We start from the raw sequence: 24,342 nt of genomic DNA, 5'->3' as shown, positions 1-24,342 counted from the left end.
GACTCATATCATTTTATATCGCCAAATCATATCGTTTTCCCACGGCCCGGTACCGGTCTGCGGCCCTGTGGTTGGGGACCACTGACCTAGACAACACAAACACCTACGTCAGGATGCTGTTCATCGACTATAGATCAGCATTTAATACCATCATTCCCACAATCCTGATTGAGAAGTTGCAGAACCTGGGGCACTGTACCCCCCTCTCCAATTGGATCCTTGACCTTCTAACCGAAGGACCACTGTCTGTGCAAATTGGTGAAAATGTATCCTCCTCGCTGACTATCAACACTGGTGCACCTCAAGGGTATGTGCTTAGCATGCTGTTCTACTCTCTATATACACATGACTGTATGGCTAGGCATAGCTGAAATACCATCTATAAATTTGCTGATGATACAACCATTGTTGATAGAATATTAGGTGGTGACGAGAGGGTGTACAGGAGCAAGATATGCCAACTAGTAGAGTGGTGCCGCAGTAACAACCTGGCATTCAATGTCAGTAAGACTAAAGAGCTGATTGTGGACTTCAGGAAGGGTAAGACAAAGGAACAAGTACCAATCCTCATAGAGGGATCAGAAGTGGAGAGAGTAAGCAGCTTCAAATTCTTGGGTGTCAAGATCTCTGTGGATCTAACCTGGTCCCAACATATCGATGTAGTTGTAAAGAAGACAAGATAGATTTGGTATGTCAAAAAATACACTCAAAAACTTCTATAGTTGTGAGAGCATGGAGCATGGAGAGCATTGTGACAGGATGCATCACTGTCTGGTATGGAGGGGCTACTGCACAGGACCGAAAGAAGCTACAGAAGGTTGTAAATCTAGGCAGCTCCATCTTAGGCTACAAAATACCCAGGACATCCTTAGGGAATGGTGTCTCAGAAAGGCACTGTCCACTATTAAGGACCTCCAGCACCCAGGGCCTGCTCTTTTCTCACTTTTACCATCAAGTAGGAGGTACAGAAGCTTGAAGGCATACACTCAGCAATTCAGGAACGGCTTCTTCCCCTCTGCCATCCGATTCCTAAATGGACATTGAAGCTTTGGACACTACCTCACTATTTTAAAAAATATACAGTATATCTGTTTTTGCATGTTTTTAAATCTATTCAATAAACACAATTGATTTATATTGATTCAATAAATGTAACTTATTATTATGTTTTATTTTATTTTTTTCTGTCTCTGCTAGATTATGTATTGCATTGAACTGCTTTTGCTAAGTTAACAAATTTCACATCATAAGCCGGTGATAATAAACCTGATTCTGATTCTAATTGGGGCAGCTATTTAATTGGCCTAAAAGGGACTGGTCCCCGATATGTCCCAATTAACCAGAATCCACTTTATCTATTTTACTGTCAACATAAATATGTTTTAGGAATAACATTCTAGCCTAGTGGCTGAGTCTTAATCTCTGGAATTGAGTTTTATATTGACTTTCAAGAGCAGTAAAATCCTGAACTGAATAAACTCTTTTTAAAGCAGATGGCCTCACACCAGACGTGCATTCTGATGAAAGGTACTTAACTGAAATATTAATCTTTGTTTCTCTTTCCGCCGAACCTGTTATTTCCAGTATTTACTGGCTTTACCTTCAATCTCACCATACTGAAATCTACACATGTTTAATCTATATATGTTAATCAATGGGACATTGAGACTTTAAAACTTCAATGCTCAATAAGGTACTTCTTGTCTTTGCTTCCAATAACAATGTGTAGAGCAAGCGCGAGGCAGAATTCTAAATGCCTAACCAGAACTTTGCATAATTTATTTATCACTGAAAACAAAGTGGTATAGATTTCAATTTAACAATACACTCCAAAGATAGTTTTACATTGTTAAGTAGAATATGTCAATAGACAACCTTTTAATGGTAATCACTTTAAAAGTAACATTAAAGTCAAATTTACTGAATGAATTGTCTTGTCATAAAGCAACTGAACAGATATCAATGTTTTAACACACTTGTGTAACTAGTGTAAAAACATGAAGTAAGATGCCAGATTTTGGTACTGGGCAGAACATTTAGGACAACCTGTCCAAGGAATGATGTAAATATTTAAAGGTGAGAATATTATTCATGATGTGTAATTCCATTTCAGGATTATTTTTCATCTGTTTACATAAGTTATAATTATGCAAGACAGCTCATTCATGTATATGAAAGACCAAAAAGCACCAATGGTAAAAGTATAAGTAAAACCACCACAAAAATGTGAGGAAGCAAAATAATTTTATGGCAAAAAACAATGAAGAGGGAAATGCAGATGGAGCAGGTTTAAAAAAGATAAACAGTGGCAGTAGTCAGCCACTTACTGAATCTGCACCATTCCTCGGATCTTCCAGTTCAGGGTGGATCTTCGCTTTGTCTAGATGATGCACCAGGTTTCTGGTAGAACAAGGGTAAAGATTTCTCTCACTGGGAAGAGGAGGAATTGAGGGACCCTTCTCTGTCAAGTCAAATAATTGGGGGAGAGGAGGACGAGGAGGGGCTGTTTCATCTTCCTAAAGAGTGTAAGATGGCCACCATATAATAAGTGCACAACACAATTTGAGATATGCCAGATGTTGCTTACTTTATGTGTGCAAATTAACTCATGATCATGTTCTGCATATAGATACATGAAAGCAAATATAGTACTACAGTCTATTCCTTAATTCAAAGTCAGCTAATTTAAATACAATCCAATTATTGTACTTTTTGACACTATCATATACATCGTGTTGGCTGATTAACATTATTTAATGATTCAATCTATCTGTACCAAAATGACTTTGAATAATCAGAAATAAAGTGTATTAGCAAGAAAAGATGGGTCTGAACAATGATCATATCTTCCGTTTATTCTTTCCACTTTCAAAACATGTTGGTGAAAAGCAAATGTCCTATAGTAAAGCAGCATCAAATTAACACAAACATTTCACCTATAAATGTGAGATTATTAATGTGAGACTACAAACTTGTATTCATTTCTGATCATTTTCAAATTTATTTTACAGTAATTTCCTCATTCTAACAGGTACACACCAGTGACTGAGAATAGCTCCTTACCTCCTGTCTGTGCCTTAGGGTTGAAGCAGGTCCAGATTGTGACACAGCAATGGCTTTGAACAGAATTAAAAGTGCAAATTAGAATATTTGATTCAAGGGCAATAACTTTTTAAAATCTGCTGGCAGGAAGCCTGTTAATGTTCAGATTCCATGTGATTGCATTGCTATTCTAGAAAAAAGAATTGCCCTTCATTTTCTATATATATTTTTTTAAATGTAGGCATCATATTATCTTGAATATTATGTTAGGCACAAGTCCCAACTTAGACATGTAGCACAGCAACTTTCCAATATGGAAGTTACTTCTTATTTTTCTCTGTAAATACTGAGCAATGTTTCCAATGAAGGCTAACAACACAGGACCAAACAAATACACTCAAAGTCAACCAGAGGGCTGTTCTACTACTGCAATTTCAACAAAAACCTATGCTTACAGAATTGAACTCAGGCCTCAGATGATTAAGAAAGAAATTCTTAAATCAGGGAGGTAAGAAAGTTGCATGTTTACCTTCAAAAACAGCCAAATAATAGGGAAAAAGAAGGTACAGATTAAATACAGAGGATAATATAATCATATACACTTGCCAAGATAATGTAAAAATTTGGATGAACGAAGTAAAAAATATTTTTTAAAAGCAATTGCCAAATATAATGTAGTGGATTATGATTAAAGGAAGGATAAACAGAAGATTGGAACAAAATAGGCTTTGATACATGAAAATACTTGGATTGAAAAATGTTAGTAATTGATCCACAAGATTTAATGCTGGGAATATTGCTGTTCACTATTTGAATTTAGAAGGAATCAGAAAGACAATTTAAAAACTTGTGGATGGTATTGTGGCGACCCATTTCCTGGCACATCCGAACCGGCTCACAATTAGATAGCCTACGGGGGTTTGCAAGCACAGAGCTTTGGAGCCTCTGCGCCATGGGGGGGGCAGGTTGAGGGAGGCTTAAAAGTGAGGCTGAGGATTTCGAATAAAGTTTTTTCCTTCGACCGCAGTTACCGACTCTGTGTCGTAATTTTAGCGCTGCGTGTAGCACACCGCTACAATTGGTGACCCCGACGGTCCAAACGATTTTTGGACCAGAACTGACCGACGCCGCCTCTGTTCATGCGGTTTCGTTGAAACTGCCAGGTTTCTGGACACAGCGACCGAACCTATGGTTCCAGCAAGCCGAAGCCCAATTCCACGTTCGCCAGATCACCTCAGAAGACACCCGCTACTACTACGTGGTGAGCTCCCTCGACCAGGACACAGCGGCCCAGGTCGCGGAGTTCGTACAGTCGCCCCCGGCAGACGGCAAGTACACGGAATTCAAAGCCCTGCTCCTCAGGACATTCGGACTCTCACGGCACGAGCGGGCTGCCCGTTTACTGCACCTGGATGGCTTGGGCAACAGACCTCCATCGGCTTTAATGAATGAAATGTTGTTTCTAGCCGCTGGACACACACCCTGCCTCATGTTTGAGCAGGCATTCCTGGAGCAGCTGCCCGAGGACATACGCCTGCTGCTGTCCGACGCGGATTTCAGTGAGCCCCGGAAGGTGGCAGCCCGGGCGGACTTGCTGTGGAACGCCAAAAAGGTGAGCGGGGCATCCATCGCACAGATCTCTCAGCCACGCTCCCAGCAGCAAACCAGTCCAGGCCCGGCCGCAGAGCCCGCCAACCCCCGGCCCAATGAACACTGGTGCTTCTACCACCAGCGGTGGGACGTAGAAGCCCGCCGTTGTCGCCCGCCCTGCAAGTTCCCAGGAAACGCCAGGGCCAGCCGCCACTGATGGCTACGGCGGCTGGCCATCGGGATAGCCTCCTGTATGTGTGGGATAGAAGGTCGGGACGCCGGTTTTTGGTCGATACTGGTGCCGAGTTCAGCGTTTTACCTCCGACGAGTTATGACACCCGCAGCAGGGCACCGGGTCCCCCCCGAGGGCCGTGAACGGCAGCACAGTAAGGACCTATGGCACCCGTCAGGTGCAGCTACAGTTCGGCTCCAGCCAGTTCACGTGGGACTTTACACTGGCCGCCGTAGCCCAACCGCTTCTGGGTGCGGATTTTTTGCGGGCTCACAGCCTACTGGTCGACCTGCGCAGGAAGAGACTGGTACACGCTGAGACCTTTCAGACGTTCTCCCTGGGTGCAGCCCAGTTGCCAGCCCCTCACCTCGGCTCCATCACGCTGTCCGACAACGACTTCACCAGGGTCCTGGCGGATTTCCCATCGGTTCTGGCACCGCAGTTCACAGCGGCCATGCCCCGACACGGCGTACAGCACCACATCCCGACCCAGGGACCACCCCTCCATGCCCGCGCTCGGCGGCTTCCCCCAGACAAGCTCCGACTGGCGAAGGAGGAGTTCCAGTGGATGGAGGAATTGGGGATCATCCGGCGGTCCGACAGCCCATGGGCCTCCCCCCTGCACATGGTGCCCAAAGCGATGGGAGGCTGGAGACCGTGCGGCGACTACCGCAGGCTGAACGAGGCCACCACACCGGACCGCTACCCTGTGCCGCACATTCAGGACTTTGCAGCAAACCTGCACGGCACACGGATCTTCTCCAAGGTAGACCTCGTCCGAGGGTACCATCAAATCCTGATGCATCCTGACGACGTCCCCAAAACGGCTCTCATCACCCCGTTTGGCCTTTTCGAGTTCCTCCGCATGCCGTTCGGCGTGAAGAATGCTGCACAGATGTTCCAGTGGTTAATGGACGCGGTGGGACGGGACCTGGACTTCGCGTTCATCTATTTGGACGACATCCTCATAGCCAGCAGCAGTCGTCAGGAGCATCTGTCCCACCTCCGTCAACTCTGCGCCCGACTGAGTGAGTACGGTCTTACAATCAACCCCGCCAAATGCCAGTTCGGACTCGATACCATTGACTTCCTGGGCCACAGGATTACTAAAGACGGGGCAACCCCTCTGCCCGCTAAGCCCCACCGCAGCAGTTCCATCCCGCCCACCGGCGTTTCGACCACATTCATGTGGATATCGTGGGCCCCCTGCACCTCCTGACTATCGTGGACCGGTTCACAAGATGGCCAGAGGCGGTCTCGCTCACTGACACCACCTCCGAATCTTGCGCCCGAGCCCTGATCACCACCTAGATATCTCGCTTTGGTGTACCGGCCCACATTACCTCCGACAGAGGCGCCCAGTTCACCTCCAGCCTGTGGTCAGCTATGGCCAGCCTTTTGGGGACTCAGCTGCACCACACAACTGCCTACCACCCACAGTCGAACGGGCTAGTGGAGCGTTTCCACCGTCACCTGAAGTCGGCCCTCATGGCCCGCCTGCGAGGAGCCAACTGGGCGGACGAGCTTCCCTGGGTCCTACTCGGCATCCGCACAGTGCCCAAGGACGACCTGCACGCCTCGTCGGCCGAGTTGGTATACGGCGCGCCCCTGGTCGTCCCCGGGGAGTTCCTACCAGCCCCATGGGGGCAAGAGGAAGATCCCGCAGCAGTCCTGGGCAGACTATGCGAGAAGCTCGGTAACCTGGCCCCCATACCAACTTCACAGCACGGGCGGAACCTGACCTGCGTACCCAAAGACCTGCAGAACTGTAAGTTTGTGTTTGTACGAAGGGGCGGGCATCGGCCACCGCTGCAGCGGCCATACGAGGGGCCGTTTATGGTGCTCCGGAACAACGGGTCCACATTCGTGCTGGACGTTGGGGGGAAAGAGGAGGTTTTCACGGTGGACCGCCTCAAACCGGCCCATGTGGACCTGGCACAACCAGCCGAGTTTCCGGCACCTCGGCGCAGAGGCCGACCTCCCAAGCAGGTTCTGGCCCAGACTGTGGACATTGGGGGGTGTATCGCCGGTTCTGGGGGGGGGTCATGTGGCGACCCATTTCCTGACACATCTGAACCGGCTCAGAATTAGATAGCCTACGGGGGTTTGCAAGCATAGAGCTTTGGAGCCTCTGCGCCACGGGGGGCAGGTTGAGGGAGGCTTAAAAGTGAGGCTGAGGATTTCGAATAAAGTTTTTTCCTTCGACTGCAGTTACCGACTCCGTGTCGTAATTTTAGCGCTGCGTGTAGCACACCGCTACAGTATCAAATCAAGGGGTTTTATAATCTCTCATGGAAAGAGCGTTATTTGTAATGCCCATGACAAATCACATTACTTTTACATTGTATGTAGATTCATGCAACTGTCACAGGCTGGGTTGGATTTTCCCTGCTTTTTTAAAAAATGGCCAGGACTTAATGTGGAAACATCCACATTGCTGTACTGGCAAGCTTTGACTAGAAGGGGAGTGAGTTTAGTAGCATATATTCTTAATGCCATTACTAAGGTGTCATGAAATTTCCTAACACTTACTATGCAGTGTATGCTCAGCCATTTCTTGATAAATCATAGAGTGAATCAAATTGGCTATAATGCTTTAATGATTTCGAACTCCTCAAAAGGCTGTCACGAGGGATTAGTCACTTAACACTTCCATATGAAGCTGGTCACAAAAGCTTCAGCCTGCTCTTTGGTATCCATGTACTGCTTTTACCATGGAGCCACCTTCTTCTGTTAAATGTCTGTTACCACTCATGATAGAGGTAATAAAACAGAGTGGTACTGCAATTAATTTTCTTTACAACATGCATATAAAATCTTCCAAATGCATTTTAACAAGGAAAAGTACAAAATCTTGTATTTCGGTAAGATATATCAGGACACACGTTCCCTGAAAAGTAATTATCTAATTAGGTGAGAGGAATAGAGGGATGTATAGAACAGATGCACAGATGAACAGATGTATAGAACAAATTTCTGAAAATGAGTTGGAGAGATGAATATGCCTATTCAAACAGGACAGAACTGAAAAACAGAACACTTGTTTTATCTTTATGACCACACTTCATAGTGCAGTGAACATTTCTGGTCATCAAAACATCCAGCTACTGGAAAAAAGGCAAAAAAAAAGTTTGACCATATTGATACTAGAACCCACAGATTATATAGTGAGAAGGAATAAGAGAGGTGGCAATCATTTCTTAATCAAAAACCCGTTAAAAGTTTTTCACATTGATGAAAGGGTTAGATAGGATAAATGTCATTTCCACTTGTGGGTGAAGCCAAATTGGGCTTCATTCATACAGGGCAGTCAATAAAAGGTTGATCTGGTGCTTAACCTAAGCTTTCCCTTTGTGTTCACCTCCTACAGTATGCCTGCATTCACGTTTATCTTTGGCAGCCACACTGTCACCATTGTCATTAGAGCTGTTGCATGATGTGAATGACTAGACTTCAGGCAATGTAATCCAAGGCTCTACCCTAGCACTGCACTGATGACTCTCTGAAAGCTTATACTGTCAAAGGTCATTCTTCTTGTCTCTAAACTCCTCTGACGATTTGAGAAATATAGACAGAGTTGAAATACTTGAGTATTTCAAATCAAAATTGATCTAAAAATTCAAAGTAATGCATTTAAAATAATGCACATAATTTATTAACATATTAGTATTAATTGAAAGGGGAAAACACCCTTAAATAAGGTGAGCAAATCCATTAAAATTTGAGGAGCTAGTAACGAAGTGCATTTAATCCTCTCAACTCAGTAGAATAGGGAACCATCCCTAGTTGCAGTGTGCAGCAGCTAATGACAAGGAACACACTAACATGCACACTACAGCTGGCTGGTAATTCCCTCATGAACAGTTGGCTAACAAGCAGAACCAGCTGTCCGAATTTTTCCACTTCCTCACTCACAGAGTGGCTTATGATGGTGAACTTCTCTTCACATGGTATAGTTGAGATGAATAGTATGAATACAGTGAGGATGTTATGCAAGTCCAATGGAGAAAGAAATAGAAGAATATAGTGATTAGATGGGGGAAAGCGTAAGTTTACATGGAGCACAAACAAAGGCATGGAACTAACTGCATATTATTGAGTTGCAAACTCATCAAAACACTTAGCAATATTGCTGTACAGTTTTTACTTAATGTAGGGGAAAAGTAACTAATTTGTTAAAAATAATTTCCACTTGTCATAAAAAGAAACAATCATATCTATCTTATTTAAATCTATGATCAGCACAACGATAATCTTAAAAGGGAAAGTCCATAGTTTCAGATCACTAATTTAAAACCAAGTCAAAAGTTGCAATTTCCGACTTCTGAATTCTTTAAGTATATTTCACTCTCTGGCTATCCATCCCATAGGATGATGATGGTTCCTTTCAGTCAGTTAATGGGATTTGAATACCCCACTCCTCAGAAAGAACAGCGTGTGAGTGAATGGATTTTAGGTGAGTAGGGGGTTGCACAGGTCCAGATCCACCTCCCGGATCCAGTGGGATGGTGGGGTCCAAGATGGCTGGGGGAAGTTCTGTTGCAGTGAATTGCCAGACCAAACTTCAATGCAAGGGATGCCCTTTCCACGCTTCACGGCACGTGTTTGCTAGATGGCCGTTGACCCTACGAGAGGGTTCGTCTGCCCTTTGACAGGTCTTGTTTTTCATCCTGCAGGGTGTCTAACCACCCTCCTCACCAGGCAAGCCTGGTGGGGGAACCGGTTTAAGTATATTTATTGCAGTTCTCAGAGGTAAGTTCAAACATTAACTACATTAGTAGATAAACAAGAAACCACAATATATTCTACAGTACAAATGCTATATGAATATTTAACTTCTCTTACCAATATTCCTTTGCTGTTTGTTCTTGCTAAGTCCCTCCATAACATCTTCAATTCTCCAGAGTTCCTTTTGGATTTGAGAGCGTTGGTGGCCAGCTAAATCCGCCTTGTGAGAAATATAAACTCCTCTAACTACAAGTACATTACTCGTGTAAAATGTGATGAAATGTAGCATTTACAAGGATAATCCAGACTATTTTATCCAAAGTCTTACAAATGATTTAAAAATGGTTTTGTGCACCCAGTATACCAACAGTATTGTAAATAAAATATGCTTGCCACAGAAAGGATAAGATGCAAGAAAATAATGCATATAATGTGCCCTATCATTTTACTATTCTCGAGAAATAGATGTTAGAGAAGATAGTAAAATGCACAAAATGCTGGAGGAAATCAGCAGGTCAGACAGCATTTTTGGAAATGAATAGACAGTCGACCTTGTGAGCTGAGACCCTTTTTTATGACTAGAAAGGAAGGGGGAAGATACCTGCTAGAAGGTGAAAGGTGAAGCCAGGTGGGTGGGAAAGATAAAGGGCTGGAGAGGAAGGAATCTGATAGGAAAGGAGAATGGACCATGTAAGAAAGGGAAGGAGGAAGGATGCCAGAGGGAGGTAACAGGTGAAAAGAGGTAGGAGCTCATAGTGGGGAATAGAAGAAGAGGGAAGAGGGAAGTGAAAAAGTTACAATAAGGAGAAATCAATGTTAATGTCATCAGGTTGAATGGCATCCAGACAGAATGGATGCTCCTCCACCCATTGTCGAAAAAGAGAGGACCAAGGACTGACAAGTCAGAACGGGAATGGGAAATTTCACTTTTGGCATATGGAGTGGAGGTGCTTGACAAAATGGTCCCCCAATTTATGACGGGTCTCACCAATGTAGAGGAGACTGCATCAGGAGCACTGGGTACATTAGGTGACCCTAATAGCTTTGCAGGTGGGGTGTTGCTTCATCTGAAAGGAATGTTTGGGCTCAGAATAGAGCTGAGGGAGGAGGTGAAAGTGCAAATATAGCACTTTGGCCACTTGCAGGTTTAAGCGCCAGGAGGGAGATTAGTGTGGAGGGAGGAATTGACAAGGAAATCATGGAGTGATCCCGACGGAAAGTGGGGTGGGGGTTTTGCTGGGAGGTAAAGATGTGTTTGGTGGTAGGGTCCCTATGGAGATGGCGGAAGTTACGGAAAATAATGTGTTGGATGCGGAGGCTCATGGGGGTGACAGAGAGATATTACCCTTTTGTAAGTATAAAAGTGCCTGAACTCCAAGTATATTTGATTAAAGTACCTGAACTCCTTCAAATCTGTCCAGTTGCTCATGTAGGTGGTTTCTTGCAAGAGTTACATCATATTCTAACTTGTCATATTCTCTCCACATTCTTTCAAGCTCCTGAATCACAAGATACATAGCTTTATAAAGAAGAACTGTTTACTATAAAAAAAAACAGCAAAACTTTGCAAATAAAAGAAAATAGCTGCATTGGAAATAATCCTATTGTACAATGTCCTGTGTATGTTACTCAAAATGGATTGTTAAGAGTAGGAATGCTTCTTTGTCTGTTAAGTGTTTCTCTTGCAGTTGTTTTGCTTTATACTTGCTGATATGGTAATTGTATTCATTTGTTAACCAATGGGGAATGTTATTTTGTCTTGTGAGGCTGGGAACTTGGGGAAGGGGTTTTTGCGGGCTTTTGGTGGGGAGTTGGGAGGAAGATGCGCATGCGCTGCACTACTCGGAAGACCACCGGGGGTGGTCCTAGGTGCGAAGACGTGGAGGTCGGAGGCAAACGACGAGGGGTCGAATGGTTCGATGTTTGAGCTCCAACGATGTGCACTAAACTGACTGAACTTTGTTAAGTTGGCGCCCTTTTTGATTTTTTCCCTTGCATATATATTGTATTGCCTAATACTCTTTTAATTTTAGTAAACTCTTTTTGAAGTGTATTTCATAACGGTATTTGTTGTGGGTTTGATACTGTGGGCGGGCGCAAGGCATAAACTCAATTCTCACAGCACCTGTGTGTACGGGAGGTGGGGTTGGTGTGTGGCTGGATCTCCTTTTCCCCTAGACATATACCAGCCTGTTGGGCAAGTGTTACACTATATACTGCTGGGATTGGGGTTAGTATCCGTACCTAGTACTTTGACATTCTGGCATGCACCAACCACCAGGTGGGGTGCATGAGCTGACTAACAGTAACTGTCCTGCACTTCCCTCCACATCTCACTCCCTGGTTCCTTTCGGAATAATGTACTGTCCTACTTAATACTTCTACACAATATGACCTGCTTGCAGACCACAACAGCAGCAATTATAAGTGAGACTGTAACAACTTACTGCAGTGGCCCTTGATATCTCCCGACAGGTGCTGAGTAATCCATTTTGCAAGACGTCTCTCTGTAAGGCCACACTTTGTACCACACTGGGGTTGTCTGCATTCATTTCGATCTCTTGGCTGGCTGCTAATAGCGCCTGTTCCAGTGTATGCTGCAGTGGAGAGAAGGCACATTTAGTATTTTTAGACCAAAAGTGATTAAATTAACAGGATGTGTTCTTTATGTTCAAGCTCAGGAACTTCATCTCAATTATTTACTTTTTCCTTGTGCAGCTGCTGCAGTTTCTCCTCCTGCTCATGAACCACCTTATCCTGTTCACACAACTGGCTGAGTTTCGCCTGAAAAGGCAATCACAAAGATAGAAGACATGAAGGGCTAGCACACAAATCAGTATTATAACTTCAACAAAATCAAAAACTTGGAGATGTTAAAAAATCTGAAATAAAATCTGAAAATTTTGGAAAAACTCATCAGGTCAAACAGCATCTGTGGAGACAAACAGTGTTAACATATCAGGTCAAAGACCCTCCACTGTGACAAAGGGTCTTTGACCTGAAACATTAACTTTGTTTCTCCTCTTGCAGTTTTGTTTCTGTTTCCAGCATTTACTTATAGTAACTTCAAACACATTCTCAGGATTGGTAGGTACTGAAAATATGCATGCAGGAAAACTTTTCCTAAAGTTTAGTAAAATAGTGGGAAAGTGCATAAAAGTAGAAAATTGTGAGCTCAATATTAGGTGACAACAATTTGTATTTATTAGAAACTTTACCATTGGAAAACACTCCAATGTTAGCCAACAATGCTCAACAGCATGCCATGTATAGAACATGCAGATAGCTGATTCAAAACTTGATTAAATTTAAGTTTAAAGGAGCATTTTAGAGGCAGAAGGAAAGAGTGAAGGAGGGAATTCGAGAGTGCATAGCATTGACAGCTAAAGCATATGGATTGAATGTGCCTGAGAGCCCAGAATTGGAGAAACACTGTTATCTCTGAACGTACTCTTCAGTTTTTACCATCTTCCTCTTTAAGTACTTCTCCAGTGATCTGCCCTTTAATTTCCTCCAAGGCAGAGAATTCTAGAGATTGAACACAATTTGCAAGAAATTTTCCTATGCACCTTACCCTTAAATGAGCATCCCCTCATTTAAGTTTTGTAGTTTTGTAAGAGCATCACCTCATTCCAGATTCTCCCACTTATGGTTGCATCCCAACATCTACGCAGTCATGACCCCTTACAATATTCTGTTTCAAGAACATCACTCATTCTCCTATTCCAAGGTCTATTTTTATTTTAGCCTGTCATGAGAGACAACTTTCTCAACTCAGGAATTAGCCTTATGAATCTTTTCTGGACCATCGTCAATTCTAATAAATCCTTTCTTAAATAAAGGGACCAAAACTGTATGCAGTACTCTAGGTATAGCCTCACCAATGAATGCCCAATTGTAAAAAAACTAATTAATTTCTAAACCTGAATCCCCTTGCAATAAATGCAATTTGTCTTCTGTATAACCTTAAGATCATGCTGGATTCTAGTCCTTAGAAACCATACCGATTGATTGAATATCATCCACAACCAAATCAAACAAGATAAATCTCAGCAGTTAGTTCAAAATAATAAGAAAAGAAGCAAAGTGAATTTCACACATGGGAAATTGTTGTTGGTCAATTAATTGAATGGGAACAGAGAAAAAATAATGCTTAGCATCTATAGGGAACTTTGTATTGTGTGATTTCTATAGTAATGTTTAACATGGAACAAGTTTAAGATGTACGTGAAAGGATAGGAAATGGCTCAAACAAAATTGCATTTACCACTTTAAATTGCAGAAAGCATCTCCATTTTGCCTTAAAACACCTAAAATCTTGCTCTATTGTCTCCCACCACACAGAGAATCAATACAGAATGCCCAATTAACACAAAAAATTAACAAATTTTACATACATCCACATCTAGTTCTTCAGTTCTGTGGCTGTATAAGGTTTCTCTGTATTCATCATGCTGAGCCAGCTGCAAGAGAATGATTAAGAAAAAGTAACAAGTGTTAGAATGTCAACAGATTAACTTGAGAAACAGGTTCAATGATGTAGTACTCCCATCAGGAAGCCTAATTTGAAGCAAGTGTGAGCTAAAGAGAGAGCCACAATACTGTCTGCAGAACCAATATTTCAATCAGTACTTTGTTCAGAGAAGATTTCCACTTAGAATGCGGAACAAGAAAATTTATCCTGGGAATTATATTAATTTATTTTTCCTTGAAATATGACAACACAAGTTACCTTTGATAAGACAGATAAACAGTTAATTTTATGTTAAGGAATACCTTTCACAGATAAAGACAGCAAGAGGCTAGACAAAGTATCACACCTTGAAAACTGTAATATTTAAACATAGAAAAAGAAAAAGCACGTGTTGAAATTGGGTTCTTAGAAAAGTATTGTATCGATGTAGACCCCAATTGCAGCATATTCTTTATCCTAACATCTGAACTGCTAACCTGCAAGGAATTGTCAAACAACATACAAGAAATAAATTATTGTGAACAATTTTCAGAAATGCAGTGTTTTAAACATGACGAAGTCTCAGTTTGTCAGTTAAACAATATTTTTTTTCACCATTAGTATCCAAGTAATGAATTAAAACTTAAAGCTTGCTCAAAGCATAAAGAGTGAACAAATTGCAGACATAAATTTACTACATAACGGAAGTACAAATCTTGATGATTCTTGTTTCTTGCTTCAGGGCTACAGCAGACTGTGCATTTAAGTCCCAATTGCATAATGAAGCAAACACAGCCATTACTAATGGATAAATCATACATAAATCAATCAATCAATTTCAGAGCTATTAAGTAATAGCAACATTACATTCAGTTAGTTTTAATTTTGATAAAATTGATTGTTATATATTTTGTCTAGGTTAGTGATCTTAAAGAAGAGAAAAAGGCAAGGTTTTGTCATTAGCATTATGATACTAGTATTAATAAATATATTTTCTGTGAGGCAGCAGGATAGGAAAATACGGCCCTGATATGGTGTGTTAAAATTATCGTTGGTACTATATTTAAGACAGGTTAATAAAACAGACTGAAGAAACTGGGATAAAATTGACCTGCAGCTGTAATACAAAATGTGCTTGCTGCTTTTCTTTTTAAACTGCCCCATTTTATTTTCTGTCATTGTAAATAGAACAGGAAGGTTAATAGTGATGAGGGGTGTGGAAGAACCAGTGGATCGTATGAAGTAGATAAGCCAGCGCTTTGAGCAAATTCAGTGCTACAGGCATGACAAATTTGAATATTTATCAAAGTGGTACCAAATACAATAGATTCCAGTTAATTGTAACACTTCAGAACCAGTATATTTTGGTCCAATTAAGCGGTGACCACAATTAGCCAAAGTTTCATGGAAATAGTTAAAAAGTATAAAAAAGTCAAACTGAATAAAAAATCATGTATTTAAATGAAATATATAACAAATTAGAACAGAACCAATACTATAAAACTGTTCGTTAGTTCCTAATAGCTAACAATGGAGGAATTTGTCCAGTGTACACAATGAATAAAATCAGCAGAGACAACTTCTGCTTTCAACCATTGCGTCCTCCAAATCTTCATTTTCATTGTAACATTCCCTGATTGTTGATACCTTCAAATTCTTCATAGTTCCTAACTTGCTGAAGTAGTGAAATCATTTCATTTTCAGTCCCGGCTGTTGCTGGCATCTCCAAGCCTGAATGCTTGAAACCGTAGTGAGCAAAACTTTCCTGAATTTGTCTTAAGAGTTTATTTCTTGCCGACTATCAATGACAAAAATCACTGCTTTTTGAACACAAACACACACAATTGATACTATTTAAAAACTGTTTGCTCTAAAAACAGTGTAGTGTCTAATAGTCACACATGTGTGTTTAACTGACACTATTAAGAACCTGTTCAGGAACAGTGTCTTTCCCCAATTAAGTGGCATAATGTCCCAAATAAAAGATGGGAATCCTGGCAATTTTCTGGATTAGTTTTGGTTCTTTTAAGAGTTATCCCAAATATGCAGCTGCCCTGATTAAATGATGGCCCAATTAACCAGAATGCAATGAACTTGCACAGATGACTTGACTACATATTAATTCACTGTTGTTTTAGTTTGATACTCAACAATACTTAATTATTTAGAGGGACAACACAACAGGTCCCACTGGCCCAACAAGTCCAGGCCACCCAATTACAGCCATATGTACCGTCTTTGGTATGTGGGAGAAAACCAAAAGCATCTGGAAGAAGCCTACACAGTCACAGAGGAATGTACAAACTTCTTACAGACAATGGTGGAACTGAATTTGCAACACTGGGGCTGTAATGCTAACTGCTATGCTACTGTGGTGCCTGATATGCTTATCAAGTTTATTAACATGACTGTAGCTATTATAATAAAATAAAATTGAGGATAATGTATCATACATCAGCTGCATTTTATCTATTTTATTGCATTAAGTTTCAAAGTTAGCTAAATTACAACAGTAGCAAATGTAAACTGCATTTGCTGAGCAACAGGCTAATCCTTTACACCAAGCAAAACTGAAACTGACCTCACTGTCCCCTTATTACATAGAACATGACCATTATGGCATATTGATTTTATGTCGCTTTACAAATTAATTCCATTTTCCCTGCAACCTATTCTCCCCCACATTCCCATCATTTTCCCTATATTTTACCATTCAGGTTTATCTATGAGTATAGTGACAAATTAACTTACCAACCTGTACATTTTGGGATGTGGGAATAGCTGGACAAACCTTGGTGGTCAAAGGGAAAATGTGCAAACTCCACACACACAGCACCAGAGGTCAGGATTGATAACGGGCTGCAGGAGCTGCATCACTCTGCAAACCACAGCCAGTTCAGCTGCCGCGCAGATAGTCCATAACGTCATGACTACCCATTCTCAAAGTACAGTATTTCATAAGGACATTATATACATGAGGTTATTAATATCCCAAACCACAAAGTACCACTAAGCTCAAATGATACTGAAAAGGCACAAAACAGTTACAATAACGGTTGCAAAATTGCATATCTCATAATCTTTTAAAATTTTTATCTAGCAGCGCAGTGAATTAAGACGCTGTGTAATAAATGCCCATAGCATCATAAAACCTACCTTTGATCTGATCTTAAAGATGTGGGAGCTGAAGAAAGTATTGGTGCAGAATGCAAACACATTTCTTCAGGTTCTGCTATCATGAACTTTATACATTTAAGCATGCAGTAACAACCATCATGCAGAAATGATGAGCCATGTTTAAGGAAAAATACAGTAGGAAAGCACAATGCTTGCGATCGACTTTGTGGTTACATATTTAGGGAAGAAGAGTGGGGGGCAGTGTATGAATAAGCAACAACAGGTTATTTATATCCAAGTAAAATTTTACAAAATCATTATGCTTTTGATTTGGATAAATGTCTCACTTTTCCAAACTCAAAACAAATGGAATTAGAAACCTTTGGCAATAAAATACCAGCCAAACTTCAAAAACCTCAGGGTTGAAAATTGACCTACATTTAACATGATACAAAACCATTTCAGCAATTTGTTTTTGTTTGACGTTACTATTAACGAGTCAATAGGATTCTCTTTGGCACAGTTTATTTCACACTCCGTTCCAGGCAAGATTAGATTCAGACAGGAGCTTGTCAGATTTGACCCTTCTATACAATTACAAAACCAGATTGCACATGGATCTGAGTATCTACAGTAGATATTGAAGTAAAGCATAACAGATCTTGCAGATGGTAAAATAAGCCATGCTAACACTGCTGCAGCATGGTTCAAAGCATGGATGAATGTAACTGGAGTAAAATAAAAACTCTGGGGTATGATTTAACTGTAATAAACCGAAAGCTGCCATACACAGGGCTTTGTGATTAAGCAAAGCAACCAACATCCAAGACCTTACTTGCTTGTATACTTGTGGCCTTGGTGCTGAATTCTCAATCATAGTGTGAACTGTGGCGATTAAAGGTTCATTTTCTTTCATCTATTTCAAATCAGGAGGAGCATACAGTAAACATCAGTTTACAGCATGGCTGGATTTAAAAGATGAAACAGTGATTATAGCTCCTGCTTTTTAGAAGATATCAAAGCCTTTTGCAAGCATTATACATTGAACCAAAAAAAGATTACAGTATGGGATTTGCTATGACCAAGCAGATAAAAAAAATTGGAAATAATTTTACAGGTCTGATCATGAAATTTCATAAATAATGTACTGGAAAGAATTAGTCAACCAAATTTTCTTTAAACAAATTTGTAATAATGCAAAAGTTTGCATTTTATTCAAAAATAAATAGTTTTAGAGCAAGAGAAAATGCTTGAAACTTGGACAAAATACTTCCTTTTCCTGCAGTAAGAGGTAAAAATGTGGTGTTTTCTGTGTTTCTCACCATTTCAAGACATTTTTTTAAAAAAATGGAGCTATAACTGATGCAAAAATATCATCTCTTATCTCCCACAACAGCCAGAAATTTATCAATAAAAGATAGTTTCAGTTAAAGAAAAGGACAAAATCTAAAAAGATAATACAAGGAGGTACATACTGGGTGTGCCTCAGTCCTCTCCTTTGAGGGAGATGTTAAGATATCACATTATGTTTTTACAATTAGACAGAAGCCTTAACGTACACTAACTGCTGACAAGGAGCCAAATTATAAACTATAGGAAAAAAAACCGCAACACACTAACATGCATATACACCAATCTTAATAACAGAAGTTTTATTCTAACTAGAAGCCATCAATAATATGTTAAATGTCAAAGATTGTTTCTAAAACACTGTATATATTTAACTTACAGTTATTATTTGTGCACTATCAATTTGCTAATAGCGTATTAAGGAAGTTGGTAAGGAGAATTTTAAAACGACATTTTATTTGACGTAATCAGAACTAGCAAATAAACTAACTCAAGATATTAGCTAGTTAATATCAACTAGCCAAGCAACTTCTTATGATCTCTTTATAGAGCCAAATTTTTAAAAAATGCAGTAAACACAAACGATTTTTTAACATTCTAGGATTTCCTCATGAATGTTCTTTTACACAGAATGGGGCACTAAGGATTGCAACAACAAGTGCATTAGACATAAGGACTGGAATCACTGACAGATTAAAAAGGTTCCCAAGATTTTCTCCATTCCAGTTGGAGGCGACCAGATTGGTTGATGGACTTGTGGTGGCATGCATTGGGAACTAAAGATAATGAAAAATTCATTTCTAGTGCTCCCACCTGATAATCCAAATACACGAGATTTCTTTGAAGGTGATGAATGAGGATATCATTCTAAGATGCAGCAATAAATAAGAACAAAGAATTGAAATTAGAAAGAAGAGGAGCAGCAGTAGATTATAATTAATTTAAAAACAGGAATTTAATTGTCACTACACGTTTACACCTGCGTAACTCAATTTGAAAATCCACAACTCATTTATTCATGAGAAGGTAAAGTTAGGTTGAACAAGTTGTTGAGAAGTGTTTCTTTTGGCCCTGAATAAGGAATATGAAATGGAAGAAATCCAGACTGGTGAGGAATTAGCAAGGAAATGCGGCTAATAATTCAATGACATACCTGTACAATTTAAAACAGTTAAGTAAGCTCTAGGGCGAATATATATTTGCACTACAATTCTTTACTACTTTAGGACCAAGCTACAAAAATAGGAACTTCTCTGATGCCATTCATAGAACAATAGATTTTGAGACACAAACCTTCAGGCACAAAATCATTGATTTCAGCATTTTGATTTATTTTGCCCCCTCAATAAAGATTATGCATTTGCAAAAGAATTCGGGTGCAGATTTTCTCCACAAAACAACTAACTTCACAATACGTTGATGAAACACACTGGTGAGCAGTTCGACATCTTTAAATTTTACAAAATAATATATGGAATATATTAAACTTATCCGAGAAGGTATAAAATGACACTACACAGCATACTGAACACCAACAATACAGAACAGTAATGGATGATGTGATTATAAAACAGTGATAATGGAGTATGACAGATCATATTAGCAGCTGACCTTGGGATTTGCATCACTGAGATTCAATTGCACAAGCTGGGCTGCTGTGTGCTCCCGGATGCTGTTCAGTTCTGCTTGCTGCCGCCTCAGTTTGATCAGCAGTAATGTTAGCTCCTCCGGCTGCAGGAATGCAGTTTGGGGAGCCAAGGGGAAAGAAACATATTAACTTATTATTTATTAACCACATGCCTGGATTATTCGAAACTGCTGGCTGAACTCATTAATACTGTGCATCACAGTTGGGATGCAAAAGGTTAAAAAGAGCTATCTGTCTGTGGTAACAGCTCAGCATTTTTCGCAGACAGTTGTGTATGAGCAAGGAAAGATCTTGGAATATTTCATAACAAAATGTTTTCCATTTTACCTTGTGCAGGCTCTGACAATAAATAATAACACATAATCAATAGTACTTAAAAAAAAGCACAGATCTCTATTTCTAAAAGCTCCAGACATACAGTACCTTGAAAAAGTATTCAGCTTCCACAATTATTCTCACATTTTACTGTCTCATTATCTAAATTTAAAATATATTGTAGCAGGACTTTCTGATTTAATCTACAAAACATTCTGCATCATGTCAAATCAAAAGAAAAATTTGAAAACCTGTCAACAATTTACTAAAAACTAATGACAAAAATTGTGAGGTTGAAAAAGTACTCATCTCCTTTGTAATTACTATGCTAACTTTCCTCAGGTGCAATAATGTATATTATCATGCCAACTTGCACAACTTGTTGATGTACAAATTTGGAGGATCACATTTTCAATGAATTCAGAAGAATACTCATCACTCTGTAAGGTCCAACAGGATGGTAGGCTTTCAACAAACCAAACCAAAATGAAGTTAAGAGAGCATTCAAGCCAAGCCAGGGAAATTATAATAAGAGAGGTACAAATCTGGGGAAGGGTACAAGACCATCTTAAAGGCTCTGAACATACCATGGAACTCAGTGCAACCATCATGAAAAAGTGGAACATGAAAACACAGCCACACTGCGTAGGTCAGGCCGGCCCTCTATCCTTGATGTCGCTGGAGAGGAATGGCACTTGCAAAAAAGACTACTGTGACACCAACAGTCATTCTGAGTAAGCTGCAGAAGCCAGTGGCTGCAACTGGAGGTGAAATTCATAGATCCACAATCTCTAAGGTCTTGCCCAAAAAGTGTATTTACGGAAAAGAAGCAAGAAAGAAGCCCTGGCTAAAAAAAAACATATCCTTCCCTGTAAAGGCTTTTCCTAGTGTCATTTAGAAGATACTGTAAAGATGAAAGAAAGCCTTGTGGTCAGATAAGACTAAAGTGGAAATTCTGGCATGAACACTAAGTGGTATCTGTGGTGTAAAATTGATACTGCATATTTGCCAAGTAACACCATCTCTATTGTAAAGTATGGTGGAGACAGTGTTATGCTGTGGGGATGCTTTTTAGCAGCATGGACTGAAAATCTGGTCAGGTTTCGTGGGAAGATAAATGCTGCTAAATACAGAAAGATCCTTGATAAAATCCTGCTAGCTTCTGTCATAAAGCTTAAACTGGGGTGGAAATTTGTCTTTCAGCAGGACAATGACCCAAGCACACTGCCAAAGCAACCATGATATGTCTTCAAATGAAGAAAATTGATGCCCTTGAGTAGCCTAATCAGAGTCTTGACCTTAATCTGATCAAACATCTCTGGCAAGATCTCAAGATTGCTGTCAACCACTGCTCCTCAACTAACCTGGGACAGCTTGAGCAATTTTGTAAGGAGATATAATAAGAAAACCTTGCTCCATCACAGTATGCAAAGCTTATAGGAACTTATCCAAAAGAGATTACTGGCCGTAAATAGGTGTAAGAGGTGGTTCAACTAAGTACTGAGCAAAGGGGGGATGAATACTTTGGAACTGCTAACATCTGCAGTTTTTGAATTTTTAGTTTTTGCTTTTATGTAGTTACAGTATTTGTCAGAGCCTCTGAAAATCCCAATGGAACCTACATCAAAAATGAATTATTTTGTAGGGTTGTCTGTTTTAGTTGTACTGCATTCGCACAAGCAGGTTTAAGAAATTCTCTGATCACGCATTTAGTGATAATTGGTTCAGCACCAGCCAGGACAAATCATAAACTCTTTCTCGACATGGTGAGTTCCTCTATCAGTATTTTTTTTTGCACCAAATCCCAGCATCTGCAGTCCTTTGTGTGTCAAAAGGGATCTACCCCCTCACTTGGTTTCACCTATCACCATCTAGCTTGTATTTCTTTCTCTCACCTAAACTTCTTATTCTGGATTCTTTCTTCTTTCTTTCCAGTCCAGATGAAGGATCTCAGCCTGAAATGTGGACTGCTAATTCCTGTTCATAGATGCAGCCTGACCTGCTGAGTTCTTTCAGCATTTTGTGTGTTGCTCTGAAATATTGTGAAGGATTATTTTTTTTCCCTCCTATGGCTTTCTGACTTAAAGCGTTGGGTCAACAAGTTTCCAGTAAAAATATTCTGCACTTCTACTTCCATTGCAGAATTTTATCTAGTAATATCATTAAGGATGCCTGCTACCCAGGCCGTTGCCTTTCATCACTCTGACCTTCTGGGAAAAGATACAGGAGGCTTGTAAGCACAGATGTCCAGACTTAAGAACAGCTACTTCCCAACTACTATCAAACTTCTCAATGAAACGTCTGTTTCATACTCCTTTCCCATTGCTGCTGCCATGTTCTTGTACTCTGAAATCAATTATTCCCCATGTTCATTTTAGTTTTTTTTCCAGTACTCCAGATAGCACGACCATCTTTGCACCTTTCTACTGTTTAGCACTTGTCACTATTTATCATCATGTGTACTGTTTACTTTGTAAGCTACAGCGAACAAGTAATTTATTTGCACCCTGGCTTGCATATGGCAATGAACTAATCTAACTTCATCTGGAATTGAAGGTCTGATATTTGAAGCCTAATTTGTAGCCCAAACTATTCCTTGTGCATTATAAGCAGGAAATGATACAAGTATGGAACCTATTCACACTGGGAATGAATTGTCAAATAGACATCATGTCCTCTCTCATTGAAAAACCCTTTCAAAATATGGGTAAATGCTAAATATATATTTTCCCAGGAGAATTCTACAAAGGCAGATCTATCATCCAATGTAATAGGCTCATAAAGCGTATTTGTAGACATGGTTCTTATCTTCAACAAGCTATTCCAAAAAAAGCTTTAAAATAAAATGGCACGAGGTACTTTTGCAATATTTTTCGCCTTTTTCTTTAACATTAATAAATTTAAATCTCCATTGTGTTTGGCTCCATGCCAAAATCCAGACTTTTAAGACCGAAATTCTTTCAGTGAGCATTTATAAGTTATAGTCTATGGCAGGTATAAAGCTAATTGCCTCATACTTTGAGGAAAAAAAACAGGTCATTTCTCAGTGATTTCTGAAGTAAGTTTCCCATTAGGGCCCCAGGCAGATTACAGCTATTCATCTTCCATCCAAAGAGACAGCAGGGAGTAATTATAAACAGCACGTAATAACATTCAGAATGTTAGATTCTACTCTCACCAATATTAAGGTTAGCCAAAATGGCAAAAGTGTATCAAAATCTACGGTTTCCTGACTCTAAATGGGTCATCTCTTGATGTATGCCAGTTAATAAATGTGGTATAGTAAGGGGAGCCTTAACTAACTGATAGAGACAAATTAACAGGCTTTAAATGTAATAATTATGGCTTCTTTTTTGCTTTTATACCTGGAAGGTAGTAATATTGAGATGGGAGCATGGACAAATTGCTTTTCAAACTGAAACATTATGATCTTGTTGCACAGCTACAGATTGGCATGTATGATGATAAAGGTACCTTTGAGCATGGCTGAATGAAGATTAAAGCGGGAGCTTAACATTCAAGGATACACAAGGTATCAAATGGACAGGAAGCCAGAGGGGGTGGCATTGCTTTGTTCGTAAAAAATGAGAACAAATCATTAGAAAGAGGTGACATAGAGTCAGAAGGTGCTGAATCTTTCTTGATAGAGCAAAGGAACTGCAAGGGTTAAAAAAATACACTGAAAGGAGCCCAAACAGTAGTAAGGATGTGGTCTACAAATTAAAATGGGAGATAGAAAATGCATGCCAAAAGGACAATGTTACAATAGTCATTGGGGATTTCAATATACAGCTAGATTGGGAAAATCAGGTTGGTGTTGGATTCCAAGAGTGGGAATATCTAGAATGCCTACGAGATGGCTTTTTA

The 24,342-nt window shown here is 40.2% G+C and overlaps 1 protein-coding gene across 9 annotated transcripts in view; it reads right to left on the bottom strand.

The window, feature by feature from the left end:
- plekha5 (pleckstrin homology domain containing, family A member 5) overlaps nt 1–24,342 on the bottom strand; it is a 300,640-nt gene that overhangs the window by 32,466 nt on the left and 243,832 nt on the right. For 5 of the 9 annotated variants that reach the window (XM_059987628.1, XM_059987627.1, XM_059987625.1 and 2 more), the window contains 8 exons: nt 20,124–20,243; nt 13,990–14,055; nt 12,296–12,376; nt 12,040–12,189; nt 10,990–11,091; nt 9,710–9,812; nt 3,064–3,116; nt 2,328–2,516 (listed from right to left, as the gene is read on the bottom strand). In XM_059987628.1, coding sequence (XP_059843611.1) covers nt 2,328–2,516; nt 3,064–3,116; nt 9,710–9,812; nt 10,990–11,091; nt 12,040–12,189; nt 12,296–12,376; nt 13,990–14,055; nt 20,124–20,243 — 864 coding nt within the window. The remainder of the gene's footprint in view (nt 1–2,327; nt 2,517–3,063; nt 3,117–9,709; nt 9,813–10,989; nt 11,092–12,039; nt 12,190–12,295; nt 12,377–13,989; nt 14,056–20,123; nt 20,244–24,342) is intronic. The other 4 variants (XM_059987630.1, XM_059987626.1, XM_059987629.1 and 1 more) reach the window with 3 other exon arrangements.

The sequence above is a fragment of the Hypanus sabinus genome, chromosome 13, assembly GCF_030144855.1.
Source record: "Hypanus sabinus isolate sHypSab1 chromosome 13, sHypSab1.hap1, whole genome shotgun sequence".
NCBI lineage: Eukaryota > Metazoa > Chordata > Chondrichthyes > Myliobatiformes > Dasyatidae > Hypanus > Hypanus sabinus.
The sequence above is the reverse complement of the archived record's forward strand: the minus strand, read 5'-3'. Positions and strand labels throughout refer to the sequence as shown.